This window comes from Struthio camelus, chromosome 14, assembly GCF_040807025.1.
Source record: "Struthio camelus isolate bStrCam1 chromosome 14, bStrCam1.hap1, whole genome shotgun sequence".
Taxonomy (NCBI): Eukaryota; Metazoa; Chordata; class Aves; order Struthioniformes; family Struthionidae; genus Struthio; species Struthio camelus.
The window spans coordinates 17,776,902-17,791,381 of NC_090955.1; the positions used below are offsets into that span (position 1 = coordinate 17,776,902).

The window sequence follows — 14,480 nt, forward strand, 5'->3', positions numbered from 1 at the left end:
TTAAAAAAAGAAAACTGTCCTCTTGCTAGAAATCTTGTTAGAAGCTGCAACTTTCATAGAGCCCTTTATTCTCCAACACTAGGACCTCTACAGAAAAATTTCCAGTGTTTGCTTTGGATGAGCAGAGAGTGGTTCAGGAACTTAGAAATCAAGGGAGTATCTTTCACTTCTGTTCAGTATGGTGTAATCTTTCCCACGGAGAAATGAAATAATCAAATGGTTTATTTTACCTCATGTAAATATGAGTTAGTACTTGTCAGGGACTGATTGGTCTATGCAACTTACACTTCCAGATACAAGCTGTCTTATTTGTTCAGTAGTTTCAATCTTTTTTGACTTAGAGACCCCCTCAGATTTTTCTAATGGAGGAGTAGGCCTGTAAATTGTAAATCTACAGCTCCTTGACAAGGAACTTATGTTTTGTGAAGCTCCTACAAGTATTCAGTTTGGTGATTCCCAAGGACTGAGAACCAGAAGTTGAAAATTGTAGCCCTGTTCTCATGCAGTCAGCTCTGAAATATTACAATCTAAAGCCAGTGTGTTTAAGATTTTTTTAATATATGTTAAGTTACTGCCTTGTTGTCTCATGCAGGTTTTTTGCACTAAGTTGTCAGAAGCAGGTATTTCATCTGAAGTGATAACGGGCATCTTTTCAAATATTTCTTCCATCTATTGTTTCCATGGACAATTTCTTCTTCCTGAGCTCAAAACAAGAATTACACAAGAATGGTGGGTAATTGTCATTACAATTATTTTTAAAATCTGTTTCTAAGAAACTCTAGCAACCAAAAAGTCTGGTCTTGTAACATAGCTGTTAAAATCGCAAGGGAAATGTAACACACAATTCAGACGTTAGCATGGAGTCTCTTAAGCATTCCTGAATGCAAGAATCGACATGAATACTTAATTTCTATGTACGTTCTGAGAATTTTTTTTCAGTCTAAACTACTGCAAAAGCTGATCTTCTGACTATCTTTCCACTCTCCTAGAATTGCAGTATTATGAAAGAAGCAAACTGCTTATTTTGGACCCCACAGATAGTTCTATGAAGTATTAGAAATACAATTATTTCTCAAAGAAGGAAAATGCACCATCACAGCGTAGTTTAGATTTTGTGTACAGGAGACTTTTGCTATAACGTTTTTAGTTGTGGTTATATCAAATTTAATATTAAAATTAGCATTATACCAGCCAAACAATGGAAAATGTAGACACGTAACATCAATGACTTTACATCTACAAATATACTTACAGCCATTATGCAACTACTTCTGTTGCTGTTTAACACCACAATATTAAACAAGTTTTTACCCTAGAATTGTCCTTCAGGATAACAAATATTATTGGTTATGCTGTACCTGTATTAATATTCTTCAAGAAAAATAGGTGTTTTTCTTCAATGGGTAATAGTAGTTATACACCAGTTAAAATTTAGGAACTGTCATAACTTGTAAGTAAGGAGGAAATACAATGCTAGACAGAATGGTTAGTTGCAAGGTAGATCTAGGAAATCTGATTTGGCATATTGGCTGCAAAGACTGTCCTGCAGTGGAAAGTGCTGGTAGTACTGATGCAGCACCTCATTTTATACTAAACTCTAAAGTCAACAAAGTTAACGTTCCCAGCTGCCCTAAATGATGAAGGCACGATGAGAGTTCACGTCTCTCTTGGCTGAGTCCAGTCATCTTCACGTAGGTCATCCATGACCAGAAGGAGTAAGTAAAAGTCTCAGCACCTTTGTACCTGGCTTGAATCTATGGGGACAGCTGTAATAGAGAGGGAAGAAGACTAGAGAGCCTGGAAGTAAGAAGATGGCATGAGGTTGTTAAATGGCGGAAGGGATCTAGTGTAAACAGACTACACATTAGGATTTTTATGGGAGAAAAATACCATGCTGAGGAAAAAATGGGTAGAAACCTTGGACTGGCACTGTAGGGGGACTGAGATGCGAGAGAATTTAGATGTGCAAGTCTTGCTGTCATTTACTCGTCTAACTCTCGTAGGAATCCTCTGAGAATGCCCACATAAATTACAGCGTTTAGGCTTTATGCTGCTCTTCAATGGTACATGGAAAGTTGTGAAGAAAAGGGAACTGAGGTGCAAAGTTACCGTGTTGCCACACTTGCCCAGGAAATCGGTAGCAGAGCAATAACGGAGCTAAAACTTCCCAGTACCTACTTCAGCCCTATCCCAATATCCTTGCGTTTTGAGGCCAATTAATTCTTATGATCGCTTCCTGCTATGTGCAAATTAAATAAGAGCCCAAATCTCTGGGGAAAGGCAAGTGCTATTTTCTTGCCTGCAAATCCAAACTTTAGCCAAGTAGGTGACACTGGTGGAGGCCTCGGGGGTCTCCAGGTCTATTTGAATGTCCTGACACTGCTGAGTGGCATGGAGGTGGCCAAAACCAGCCCGGGGTTGCCCCAGAGGTCTTCCAGAGAGAGCCCAGCACAGTGTTGGGCCACAAGGTCAGGGCAGCACAAGGCCCGGCTCAGGGCTGCGAGGGGCATTGTGGTGGGCCACACTGGGCTCGAACCCCCCCTGGTGCCCTGGAGACCCCCTGAGGTGGGGGATCCTGGGGTACCCGGCTTTGTCAGAGGGCTGGCTCTCTGCCTCGCCTTGGGTTTCAGCGAGGTGAGGATATACAGCTAACTCTGTTGCCAGCCGCAAGGGCCTCAAAGCAAACGTGTACCTGCCCACATGGGATACCTGGATTAACTGAGTGATTTCTTTGCATTAAAACTTCTTCCAACATTTTGCTATGGTAGAAAAGATCATTTTAAAAAGCAGAATGTTTCCCACAATGTGTTTTGTAGTGAACAGAGATATAGATGCTGCTTTAATAATGCATAGCCAGTTTGAGTCTGATCTGGACTTAAGAGTGGTGGCAAAAACATCATCCTTTGTATGTTTAGATGAATGTTTAAGTTTTTCATCTAGATCACTGTAGGTATAGATTACTTTAAACTAAACTTAGCCTATAGTATCTTGACTGCAAATGTGTGTGAGTGCTTGTGTATGGGAGAGACAATAGTTGTGGAAGTGCAACAGTTATTTTCTCTCTTAAAATAGTGTTGATTTCCATAGATTTCTGTATTTACCTGTCTCTCTTCGATAGGAACATGAACCCTCGGCTAGGAGATATCCTACAAAAATTGGCTCCTTTTCTGAAGATGTATGGAGAATACGTAAAGAACTTTGACAGGGCAATGGACATGGTGAACACATGTATGCAGAGGTCGTCTCCTTTCAAAGACGTTGTTCAGAACATACAGGTATGTTGTTAATTGGCTTGTTTTATTTTGCTTCCAGTGCACTTCATAGTGTTTGACTACAGCAATATTATCTTGTAGTACTAAAACACAAAATTGAAATGGCAGTCCTTTCTTCTCTTTTGCCTTGTGACACAGATTCTCACATAGGTAGCTTTTTCTCCCACTCACATGTTGAAGAGGAGAATCAGAAGTTAAAAAATGAGAGGAACTGAGCCATAACAATACAGTTTACCCAAATTTTGACTGCATCTCATTTATCCAGAAATTCTTGATGCACTCACTATTTGTCATCTTGGTAAGAGAAGACACCAGAGTCAGGTCTCTCTTTTGAGGAGAGCAAGGGGTAGCCTCACTTTACACTGTATTTTCTGCTGATATTTATACAATAGAAGGAAGAAAAACTGGTGCATGTGACATAGTCCTTCCTTTGCACTGCAGACTCTCACCGGTGAACCACCTTGACCTGCCTTGCTGGTCCTGCCTTGTGCAGGATACCCTCTCCCTTCACTGTTGCTCTGGCACCGAATGCGTACATTTATAAAGTCTTTTTAATTTCTCTTCCTAATTACTAATTTTAAGTACCTTTTTTTTTTCTTGTATTTTTCCTCTTGAGGTTGATGTGTTTGACCATGGGCGTTTCATTTGCAGCATCTGGCGGAGGTAGCTCTTTGGGTTTCATCTGCCTGTTGTTGGCCTATTTCTTTTCTGAGGCTCATGCAGTGTCACGGAGCTCTTGAGGATCCCAGCTCTGCATGAGGATGCTTAGCTTGGATTTTAATGTCTTAGCCTTATAGGAAAAGCTGGGGGGAGGAGGGAGAGTGCTGCTTATGCTGGAGCCTTTGCAAAACCTCCCTCCCTCTTTTCTGTGGGCCTTGGGCCAGCTCAAGGGGGGATGGAGCTGGCTCAAGCTGCTTCCAAGCATCTCGCTGCAGGTGCTGGGAAAGCATGCACTGCCCTCTGGGAGGCGAGGGCCGGCAGGGAGAGAGTTAAACTGGGGAGAGAGCACAGCTGCATGCCCTAAATGGGAGGATTGTGGGGCTCAGCCAGCTGTCAGGACTCAAGTAATCCCCAGCACGCCAGAGAGGAGAGGCCTCTGCGGAGGGTCAGGGCTTTCCGGCACGGCGAATCCGACAGAAGCTCTGTCTTGGAGGAGTGGTGGGGAGAGAGCAGGAACTGGGAAAGTTCCTTTTTTACAGACTTTCGCTGTACGTGGCCTTTTTTTAACCTCTTTTTGTCTAAATCCAGTCTGCTCTCACTGAGGCTCTGCACAGCAGAGTGCATCTGCTGGTGGGAATTTGAGAGCCGGGAGCCCTGGGCCCCACGGCCTGTTGCCCTGCAGCCCGCGGAGAGCTCGGTGGCCCCCGCGCACATCTGCCGTGCCTGGGTTTGCCCTGTGCCGCCGCAGCGCCTGGAGAACGTCAGCACTGAGCCTTCCTGTCCCGCGCTAGGAGAAGAAATACAGGTGCAACCGCGCTCCAAAGCGATTTGGGACACTTTAAAACAAGCACTGAAATCTTGCACTTTCCATGTGCGCAGGCATTTCCCTGTCTTCAGTTGCCGTCAAGCCTCTGACGTGCCTTTCTGAAGTATAAATCAGCTTGTTGTACCTGTGTTTTCCCTTACGCGCAGAGCCCTGCGTGCGCTGAAGTGCTGCTGTCTCCCTTCGGCAGCGAGCTCCCAGCACGAGCGCATCGTGTTAGCTGTCAGTCTGCCGAACGAGCCCGCCGCTGCCTGAGATCATGAGTGTTTTCGCCGTTTCTTGAGCAAAACTTTTAACAAGCAGTATTAACACAGGCAACGCATCTGGGAGATGCAATTCTGAAGCCTACTGATAATTTAAATATTTGCTAATTATTTCACTGTAGGCTGTTCTAGCAGCAATATCACAGCGCCTTTGGCTTATGTCAATGACCACAGCTGCACTAGGCAAAGATTTGACCCAAAACACATAGCCTACTCATCTGACTGTCTCTGTGCTGTCAAAAGCCCCAGTTAACTTTATGTAACAAACAGATTTGTCCTTCCCTCCGCCCCTGCTCTGGGAGCTTCTGTAGCCCGTGTTTACAGATTGAAAGCAAAGTTTGTAGTGTATCAGAAAATGTGTTTATGCATAAACTAAACTTCATCCTGTTGTTTCTGCCTGTATTATTTTTATATTCAAATAATTTTAAAGTTGCATATGGATTTCAGTGAAGCTGCCACAGTCTTTTTTACGTCCCTGGCACAAGACCCATCCTGCGGGGTCGTACAGCTTTGACTCTGGCAGCACATCCCAGAGGATGGCATTAATGCGGCCAGTCTCTTGACCTTCAGCTTTACTTTTGAAAATACCCACTGAAGTCTCTTGCGATCCTGCAGGAATGTGCTGTTGTGTTTTATTGCTTTATTGTGAAATTGCACCCAAGCTGTTAATGGAAGAGCTGTACAGGTTAAGGCATCAACCATTATTAATTGTGCTAAATTCAAGAACATAGAAAACAAAAAGCACGTCACTTAAAATGAATGATTCTAATTTTTCAAATTTACTTTAGCTGACCTTGAAGATAAAGGTTGTATGCTTTTAATATTAAAGCACAGCCTGTATTTAGTTCATATCCACCTTACTGGGGCCAAGTCTTCATAGATGGTGAGTTTATTACAGGCTTTTCTTTTGTCCGTTTTCTCCTTGTGCCATCACTTAAGGACTTTTTTTAATAGTTATTTCTGTGTTTCAGATTCTCACGTGAATTAATAAAGCACAGAACAAACATTTCTGTCTCCTATAGGAAAGTCATTTGAATTGCATTGTACAGTCTGTATTTTGGAAATCACATAGCCTGAAACTTTTCCTGTTGGGACAACTTATTTTGTCATTGCTGACTTTTTATAGAGGCTACACTAGAAACCTTAATACAACTGATATGAGTCTTGAAGGAACTTCCTCCTCTTCTCCTCTATTCCTGTTTGGTTTTAAGGTTCATCATATTGCAGGAATGGAAAAATAACAGAAATATTATTGATTTGGGAATAGAAACCAAGAGTAAATGTGCAGCAGTACAGTTCTGTGTATCTCTTAGTTCTTCCTGGAATCTCTGGTTCTTTCCATCCCAGTTGTATTTTCTGGGAAAAGCTGTGCTGTAAAACTCTGAGAGATAATAAATTCACTTCATCTGCTATAAACAGAAATATCGTTCACTCTATTATACCATGACAGGATGCTTTTTAAAGCAAACTTACATCTCAGTTACTGGAAGGATGGTTAATATTTTTCTATCAGATGTTCGTCTTATTAGCTCCAGGCCTTGCTCCTGGAATCAGGAAGGTCAGCCTTGTGTCCTGGGCTGTAATACTTATGACAAACACTGCGAATACGTGAAACAAGCACGTTTCTGTGGGAACAGACTACTGACATTGATGCGGTAGTTGAGGAGTTGCTTGCGTTACAACAGACCAAGAGCTGGCATTCGTGAGCCCGATTGAAAATAGCATTATGGAGAAGGGTGTGAATGTATGCGGTTAACGTGCTGATGTGGGATTTGGGAATCGGATCATGTCTCTAACAAACTTCCTGTGTTCCTCAACACAAGTTATTCCTATAGTGTTCCCCCCGCCCCCACCACAGAAATAGCACTTTACCTCCTAGGGATCCTGTGAAAATCAGTGCACTGCAATACGTGGTACCATTTTGAGCGGGACAATATTTAATGTGGTCAGTCTCAAATGTACCCCAGTTCTTGCTCATGTGAAAGGAGAGGATTTGAGGCAGCAGCTTACTCAAGGGTGGTGTGTGATCAGTGCAGCTGCTATTTGTACAGCAAATAGCAGCAATATATCCCTGTGCAATTTCTGGTTTTATTTATTCTTTGGGGAAAAAAAAATGCTGTGTAGGGCCACGTGTGGCAGGAACTTTGCTGAGCCCGTGCAGAAATGCACACAACCTATTGTTGTCTATCTACAGAAAATGGCAGAGATGAAGGGTGAAGGTTCACTTGGAACCTGTCAGCTCCGATAGCTTGAGTAGATTTCTTAGGCTCTTCTGACTGTACGCGAGTGGTTATTTTTTCTTCCATTTAACACCGAAGATAGGAAGAAAACCCAACCCCGCTGTGCTTTTTTTTCTCTCCATTACAGAAGCAGGAGGTGTGCGGAAACCTGACGCTGCAGCATCATATGCTTGAGCCAGTGCAAAGGATTCCTCGTTACGAGCTTCTCCTAAAGGACTATTTAAAGAAACTTCCAGAAGAGTCTCCAGACAGGAAAGATGCTGAAAGTACATGTAAACTCCTCTCTGTCTAATAAACGCTCTCAAATCTTGGAGAGTTTTTCCTTTATGTGTTCAGACACCCTCATGTAGGGCTAGTAGTAGAAATGGACATTTGACCTAACCAAATTATTGGCCAGTTCAGCACAGAGCGATTCGGGATCTTCTTGGAGCAGGGAGGAAAAGGGCTGATATGTCAGCTCGAGGAATGAGGGCAGCTTTGGCAAATAAATAATGGCAAAACATTGAAAGTTGTATTGAAAAACATCTGGAATTTTTTATCTGCCCAAAAACAAATACAGAAGGACATCCTTGCAATAGCTGCAGGAGGAAAATAAAAATTGTCTTAAATGTATAGGCTTCCAAGGAATACAGGTTAGAATCTATTAACACAAAGGAAGAAGAGAAATAGGCTTTTATTGATTTATAGGAGTTTGTGATTCTGCTGGGAAACTTAAGTAGAGTTCATGTTCCTATAAGCATGCAAGCCCTATTTTGGGAAAGCACTCTTAAAACATGTGTCTGAAGACTGACGTGAAACCTAAATTAGCTTTAAGAAGTAGGCTGATTCATAAAAGGTAACTTTTTTGTCTCTTATGTGCCTTAATTTGTCTAGACTTTTAGGAGAGAGAGATCAGTGATTGGGTACGTGTGGACTGCTAAACATACAGAAGTGCTTGTATTTGCAACTGCTTATAAACGTTTTTTTCAGTTTGCAGGGACAAAACGTAGTCCTTGCTTTTGCAACAATTCTCTTGCAGCAGTACTGATGAGGGAGATGAAGAATACTGTGCTGTTAACCAATATAATCCGAAGAGCGTTATATACATATAACTTGCTACTTTTATTGCAGAATCGCTGGAGCTCATTTCTACCGCAGCAAACCATTCAAATGCAGCCATCCGAAAGATGGTGAGTAGAAACGGTGCAATGGAACTGTAATCTGAAATATTCAGCTGCACCAATGACTCTCTATTGCCATGGTCACGCAATTGTAAGACTGGAGAGAATTTTCAAATACAATTTGAAAAGGTTTAAACGTAAGTTGGATATCTTAGATCTCTTTTATCATGAATGATCCTATTGTGGTGACTATGGTTTGTTGGGCCAAAATTTCCTTTTCCTTGTTCTTAAGGATGAAATAGGTTGAAAAAGGAGGTCTTCATAAACTCGTTACTTGTTTTTCATTGAAAAATGTAGGAAGTATTCTGACTAGGTCTAGTCATAATGTATCCTTGCAGATTTCCACATTATTTTTAGTGCAAGTCCTTACTGGACTAAGGGTTGTTTTGGTTTGGTTTTCATTCGGTTTAAATGCGCAAAGATGTTGGTGTGTGTCAGCAGCTTTGGTAAACTTCCTGAAGTTCAAAAGCTGGGCAGCCAGGGGTAGTTTTTGAAAGTTTCACCTTAAAACACAGAGTCTGGACTTTTTTCCCCTTCTTTTGGTGAGGCCTTTTATGCTGAATGTTAGCATATGATTTATGTACCTGTATATTTTCATCTTAACTTCAGTTCGCTCGTATCTTTTTTTTTTTTTTCCCTTATCTTTCCATTGGGCTTCCTCTCGGATTTTTTTTTAAAGAATCTTTGTATTTTGAATAATTCTAGATCACAGATCTTTGGAAACAGCGTTGTGCATCGCTCTGTCCCAGACCAGAGGAAGTAATTTTAGTTCCTTTTCTTGGGTTGGCAGGCAGCCCATACCACCACGCTTCCAGTCCCCCTGGGGACACCGTGAGACTGTGCTTCCTGTTGCTGTTATTGCAAAGTAACCAGCTGACGTCTGTGTATTTTCAAATGTCTCCGTTAAAACCAGTTTTGAAACAGTCTATTTCTGCTTGAATGTAGTGCGTTCTCTTGAGAAGAACGTGTTTTAGTGTAAATGTTTCTGTTGTTAGGCCTTTCACAGCTCCACAAAGAGTAGCTATGCTGTGAGGACCTTTGTTTGGCGTCTCCATCGATACCAGGTGTACGGAGGCAGCCATCGGTTGCTTTCTGTGATGGGTGTATATCTGTTCATATGCAATGGAAGAAAGAATGGAAGTGGAGCTAATAGAGATAATGATATCGGCTCTAAAACCCAGTAGAAAAGGCTGCTGTAGTAATTTTATAACCCTTATTTATTGCTGATTAGAACCTGAAGTCTCTATTCAGGTCTCCTCATTGCTGTGAATTCTTCTGTAATTAATAGGTTTTGCCAGAGCAGAGACTCAAAGGAAGCATACTTGGGTAAGAATTTTGAGTTTGGCCTCCTGGTTTCCCCGCAGCCAGCAGCCACCTCTGGGTGCCCGTCCCCAGCAGAGGTGCCTGGGGGTGCCGGTGGGTCGGTACAGGCACAGCCATGAGCAGCACGTGTGATCTGCCCATGCGCCTGCCCCAAATGCGGTGTTATGATGTGGGTGGCTGCGTGGGGCTGAGAACCGAGGCAGCCTGAGAGAAAAGCAAGTGCTGTAGCAAAACCTCAGAGTGTTAGAGGAGGTTGGAGGTTGGAACTAATACTGGCTACTTCTGCCTTTGGTGGAAGAAATAAATCGTGCTTCCAAACCTGGCTTTCACAGTATCTTTTCCTAGATGCATAGACGTCTCTCAAGTTTGGGACCACTGTCTGCACTTAGTATCCCAATTCCTTCCACAAAAAGTAACCTGGTAACTTCACGTTTTTTTGGAGTTCTGAGTATGGCTTATCTTCCCATTTGATGGAAAACTCTCCTGGGTTTGGGGCTTAGATGATTTACTTGCTTGTTTTGAGTCTTTTTTTTTTTTTTCCCCCTCACTTCCATTTTGTTTTCCGGTGTGTTTATTTTATTATTTTTTAATCTTTGGTCAGAGGAATTGAGATTAGGACAGGAATTGGAGGAATTGGAGGGGGATACATTTATGATGAAATATTCCAAGTCAAGTGGGAATACACAAAGTATCCAAAGACCTAAAATTCCAGCTTAATCTATAGAGAAATCCAGGTGTGATATACAGATGTTTTGGGGCATATTTTTGAGTGTACTTCCGTAGATGTCTGCTCTCACTCTGACCGTGTGCTGACAGTGCCGTTTGGAGCGTACTAGCCTAGCTTGTGGTTTGAAAGCCAAACCTTTCCGAATGCTATTACTCAGTAGCAAGATTTAAGTACCTTTCTTATTTTGATTTGTTAGAACTGCTGTAGTACTTAATAGAACAGCTGCAAGTGGATGAACTAATCACCTTTAGATACTGCTTGGGGAGGGGGGTTAATGCTTACAGGACTTAATATAAAGTAGAAACTGCTTTGCTGAGAAGGAAAAAGTAATTTGCTGGGGGTTTTGCACTTACAGGAAAAGATGCACAAGCTTTTGGAAGTCTATGAGCGACTTGGTGGTGAAGAGGATATTGTTAATCCAGCCAATGAACTCATTAAAGAAGGACATATTCAGAAACTTTCAGCCAAAAATGGCACAGCACAGGATAGGTATTTATTCCTGGTGAGTGTTTTGTTGCTCTGTTATTTCCAGAGTCGCGCTGTAAGGTCGTGCTTCTCTGTCTTCTGGATCTCAGTACAAGCAGCTTCCACCCACTGCGCTCTGCTGCTCCTTGCTCTGAGCAGTTTTCTCTTGATGCTTTTTCCTTGGGGAGTTCCTTCCTCCTCCCATGTTATTCCTCGCTGGCTTACCAGCTCCGAGGAGACTTTCCCATCCCGCTCCTCTGAGGTGGCCTTCCTGCAAAGCACCCATGGAGGCGCATTGCCCGATGGCTCGCATTGCTGGTTGGGATGAGCAGCTCTCCTTCACGTTGAGAGAAGGACTCTTGTTTGCTTTCAAGGCAGTTGAATCGGTACCAGAGAGAGCAACCAGGGGGAGGGGAGGGGAGAAGGAGGAGGAGACTGGCCGACATGTTTCTGTCTGTCCCCTTCCCTCATGTAATGTTTGATTTCAGCCTGCTCCTCAAATCTCTCCTTGAGAACTGCATTTTAGAGTAAGATGCACGAAAGTCCTAAACTGTCCAAATGCAGGCTCCATCCTGCCTGTAACCCCTAAGCTTATCTTCCCTTGTTACAGTTCAACAGCATGGTGCTATACTGTGTGCCAAAACTGAGGCTGATAGGCCAGAAGTTCAGTGTTCGAGAGAAAATGGACATTGCAGGACTGCAGGTTTGAGTCTCTCTTTTATTCCCCACCTCTTTTCTCGCTTCTATTTGTTTCCCAAATCAACAATCTCAGATCCCCTCTGAAGCCAAAAATATGCCTGTATAGAAAAATATAATGTAAATTATAAAATCCAGCTTTGGATCTCTTTTTTTGGATTTATCATTATGAGGTAATCAAAAGGTGGGTTAAAAAACAGTGACTGTATACATGCTTTGATTGAAAGCCCTACCTATCAGGAGCAGGAACTGTGTTACTCTCCTACTGTTGCATGGTCCTGGTTGGTGATAAGGATTTTGGGGTTTAATTGCAAGACAGATCGTGCTGGAGAGGATCCTTTGTCATTTCAGCCTTTGTACTGTATTCTGTCTGAAAGATCCTTTCAACCTGAGTATTTCAAAGAATGAATGTTGTATTTGTGAGTCACTGAAAATGATTGAAAGAGGATGGAGACAAGCAAGAACCTGAGTTGTTCTTTTTGCAGGTCCAAGAAATTGCCAAGCAAAACGTGGCTCATACATTTTCAATAACAGGAAAGAAGAGATCGCTGGAACTGCAAGCCAGGTACGGTGTGTGTTCTGCTTTTCCAGGCTTGTGAATATTTATGTAGGAAACTATGTGTGGGGGATATGATTGTGCTAGTATGCCATAGCTTTAAACCAGGAGGAGATGGGTAGCCAAAATGGTCAAATAACATATGTAATAAAATTAGTTGGTCCTAAGTCAGAGCGTATACAAGTGGTATGTTAATTTGCTTTGCTACATGTGTAAGGTGTTGATAGTAATGCTTAGAGATTCCTTTGAGGTGGTGATTCACATTTTTGGCATTTATTTCGTTGTGGATGTCAAAGTTAAAATCTTGATAAATGTAAAGATATGGAAAATATCAGTAGTTGTATTTAGTGAAAATATCAAAAGTAGAGTGATAACGTCTTCTGTATTTTTCTTTCATTTTCACAGGACAGAAGAGGAGAAGAGGGAATGGATTCAGGTTAATACAAAAACATTATGATATGGGTGGAAATCACTGTGCAGTCAGTACCTTCTATTTTTGAAATCATCTTTTTGGGGTTCCGAATGAATGAGGCTATGTGAGGAAGCCAGGTAGTCCAGTCTGGAGGAGTGGCTTATGGAGAAATCTAGTGCTCCATTTCGGGTCCTACTCCTGACCTGCTCTCTCTATGCAGTGCACGTAGTCTTTGGGTGGATTCTCATTTTTTGCAGGCCCCAAGTGCAGTCAGAGAAGAAAAAGTCGTAGGTCTTGAGATTAGGTTGTATATTCTTGCAGGCTGACTTGCAGAAGCACTGACTGATAGCATTCTTAGTTGTTAAGTCAACAGTAACATTCATGGTTATTAAGGTTTTTAGGTTTCTTTTTCATTTCTACAAATGTCAGTGTTTTTCCACTAAAATGATAATTCTAATCAGTTTCCTATGAGAGAATTTTTCCAAAACTCCTTTTGTGACTCTTATCTTTGGGATTTTTGTCTCAGGTCATTCAAGCAACAATTGAAAAGCACAAACAGAACAGTGAAACATTTAGAGCTTTTAATAGCTCTTTTTCTCAAGAAGAGGACCATCTCCCTGATTCATCAGTAAGTATGAGTGCTTAATTGTCCTCCTTTGCTGTAAAGGTGTTACCAACAGTTGAACTGGACTTACACAACTAACTTTAAAATACTATAGTCTTGTTCTTGATTTTTATATTACGTTATTATACAGTCAGCTCCATTTCCCTGGCTCTCAAATGCATATCAGTCATAGTTATCCAACCATGCAAGTATGGAATAAATTACCCAGGATAATTCAGTGCAGAGATCTATCAGTCATGTTTTCCAGACTAGTGGCTCATTTAGCATAACAGGTGTAATTCTTCAATGTTATGAGAGGTTGACTGTCTGAAATGATGTTGTGCCTGGGGGATTTTGTACATTACCTTTCCCCCATCTCCTCAGGGATGCGTTTTGGATTTGATATTTTTTATTTAAGAGTTGAAAGGAAATTGAGAAACTTTATAGAGATCTTAACAATGCTGTCTTGTAAGCAACAAACATTCCAGAAATAGGATCTTTAACTAAATATGCAAAAGTTTGTTCTGTTTTGGCAGAACTGTAATGCTTTACTCCTTGCTGTGTTTGTTAGGAATTTCGTTTTGGAAGTGGTCACATGAGAATGAGGATGATAACAGTATCTCTTGATATGACTTGAAAATGATGATAATGACCTACAGCAAAGTCATTTGCTAAGCAAAGCTGAAGGGAAAAGGGCCTGGGAGAGGGAAATTTCTGGGACTTCTGTGCGGAGTTGTCTGTGGCTTGATGGTGTTATGTGACCAAGCGTGATTGATAGATAGCACAGGGGGAAAGAGTCCATCTGCAGAGATTAAACCCAGGGATCTTTTTACTTTCCCCTACTCCTCCCAAATTTTTTTCTTCTTTCGTTTTGTTTTTTTGTACCTAACCTTTATTGGAAATTCCTCTCTCCAGAATCTGGCCCAGTGACTCTATAACGCAGCTCATGCTGGATTTGTATCTGAGTTGTTTCCCAGGGGCTCAGGGAGATGCTGTATTTCATCCCAGTATTAATCACTGACTGACAATGGAGATCTTCACGACCCTTCACAGAGTCCAGGATCCTGTTGCTGAGAGTGGTCAGCAGTGATCCATTTTCAGAACATGCCATAGCTTGCTGGTCACGAACTATTCATCAACTAAAAATACTCTGTTTCAAATCTGAAAAAAATTAGAAAAAGCCTTTTTAAGTTAACTCATGGCCCCCTTCAGAAACAAGATGCTCTGGGAGAATATCTTTTGCTGATAACCAAACTAACAAGCACACTTCTGTTTATCC

General features: G+C 41.8%; 1 protein-coding gene across 6 annotated transcripts in view; it reads left to right on the forward strand.

Annotated features, from left to right (window-relative positions):
* The window catches only part of FGD3 (FYVE, RhoGEF and PH domain containing 3), a 117,436-nt gene that overhangs the window by 80,456 nt on the left and 22,500 nt on the right, over positions 1-14,480 (forward strand). For all 6 annotated transcript variants that reach the window (XM_068907537.1, XM_068907538.1, XM_009688183.2 and 3 more), the window contains exons 6-14: positions 593-729; positions 3,119-3,275; positions 7,386-7,524; positions 8,369-8,427; positions 10,824-10,970; positions 11,544-11,636; positions 12,115-12,194; positions 12,591-12,621; positions 13,124-13,225. In XM_068907537.1, coding sequence (XP_068763638.1) covers positions 593-729; positions 3,119-3,275; positions 7,386-7,524; positions 8,369-8,427; positions 10,824-10,970; positions 11,544-11,636; positions 12,115-12,194; positions 12,591-12,621; positions 13,124-13,225 — 945 coding nt within the window. The remainder of the gene's footprint in view (positions 1-592; positions 730-3,118; positions 3,276-7,385; positions 7,525-8,368; positions 8,428-10,823; positions 10,971-11,543; positions 11,637-12,114; positions 12,195-12,590; positions 12,622-13,123; positions 13,226-14,480) is intronic.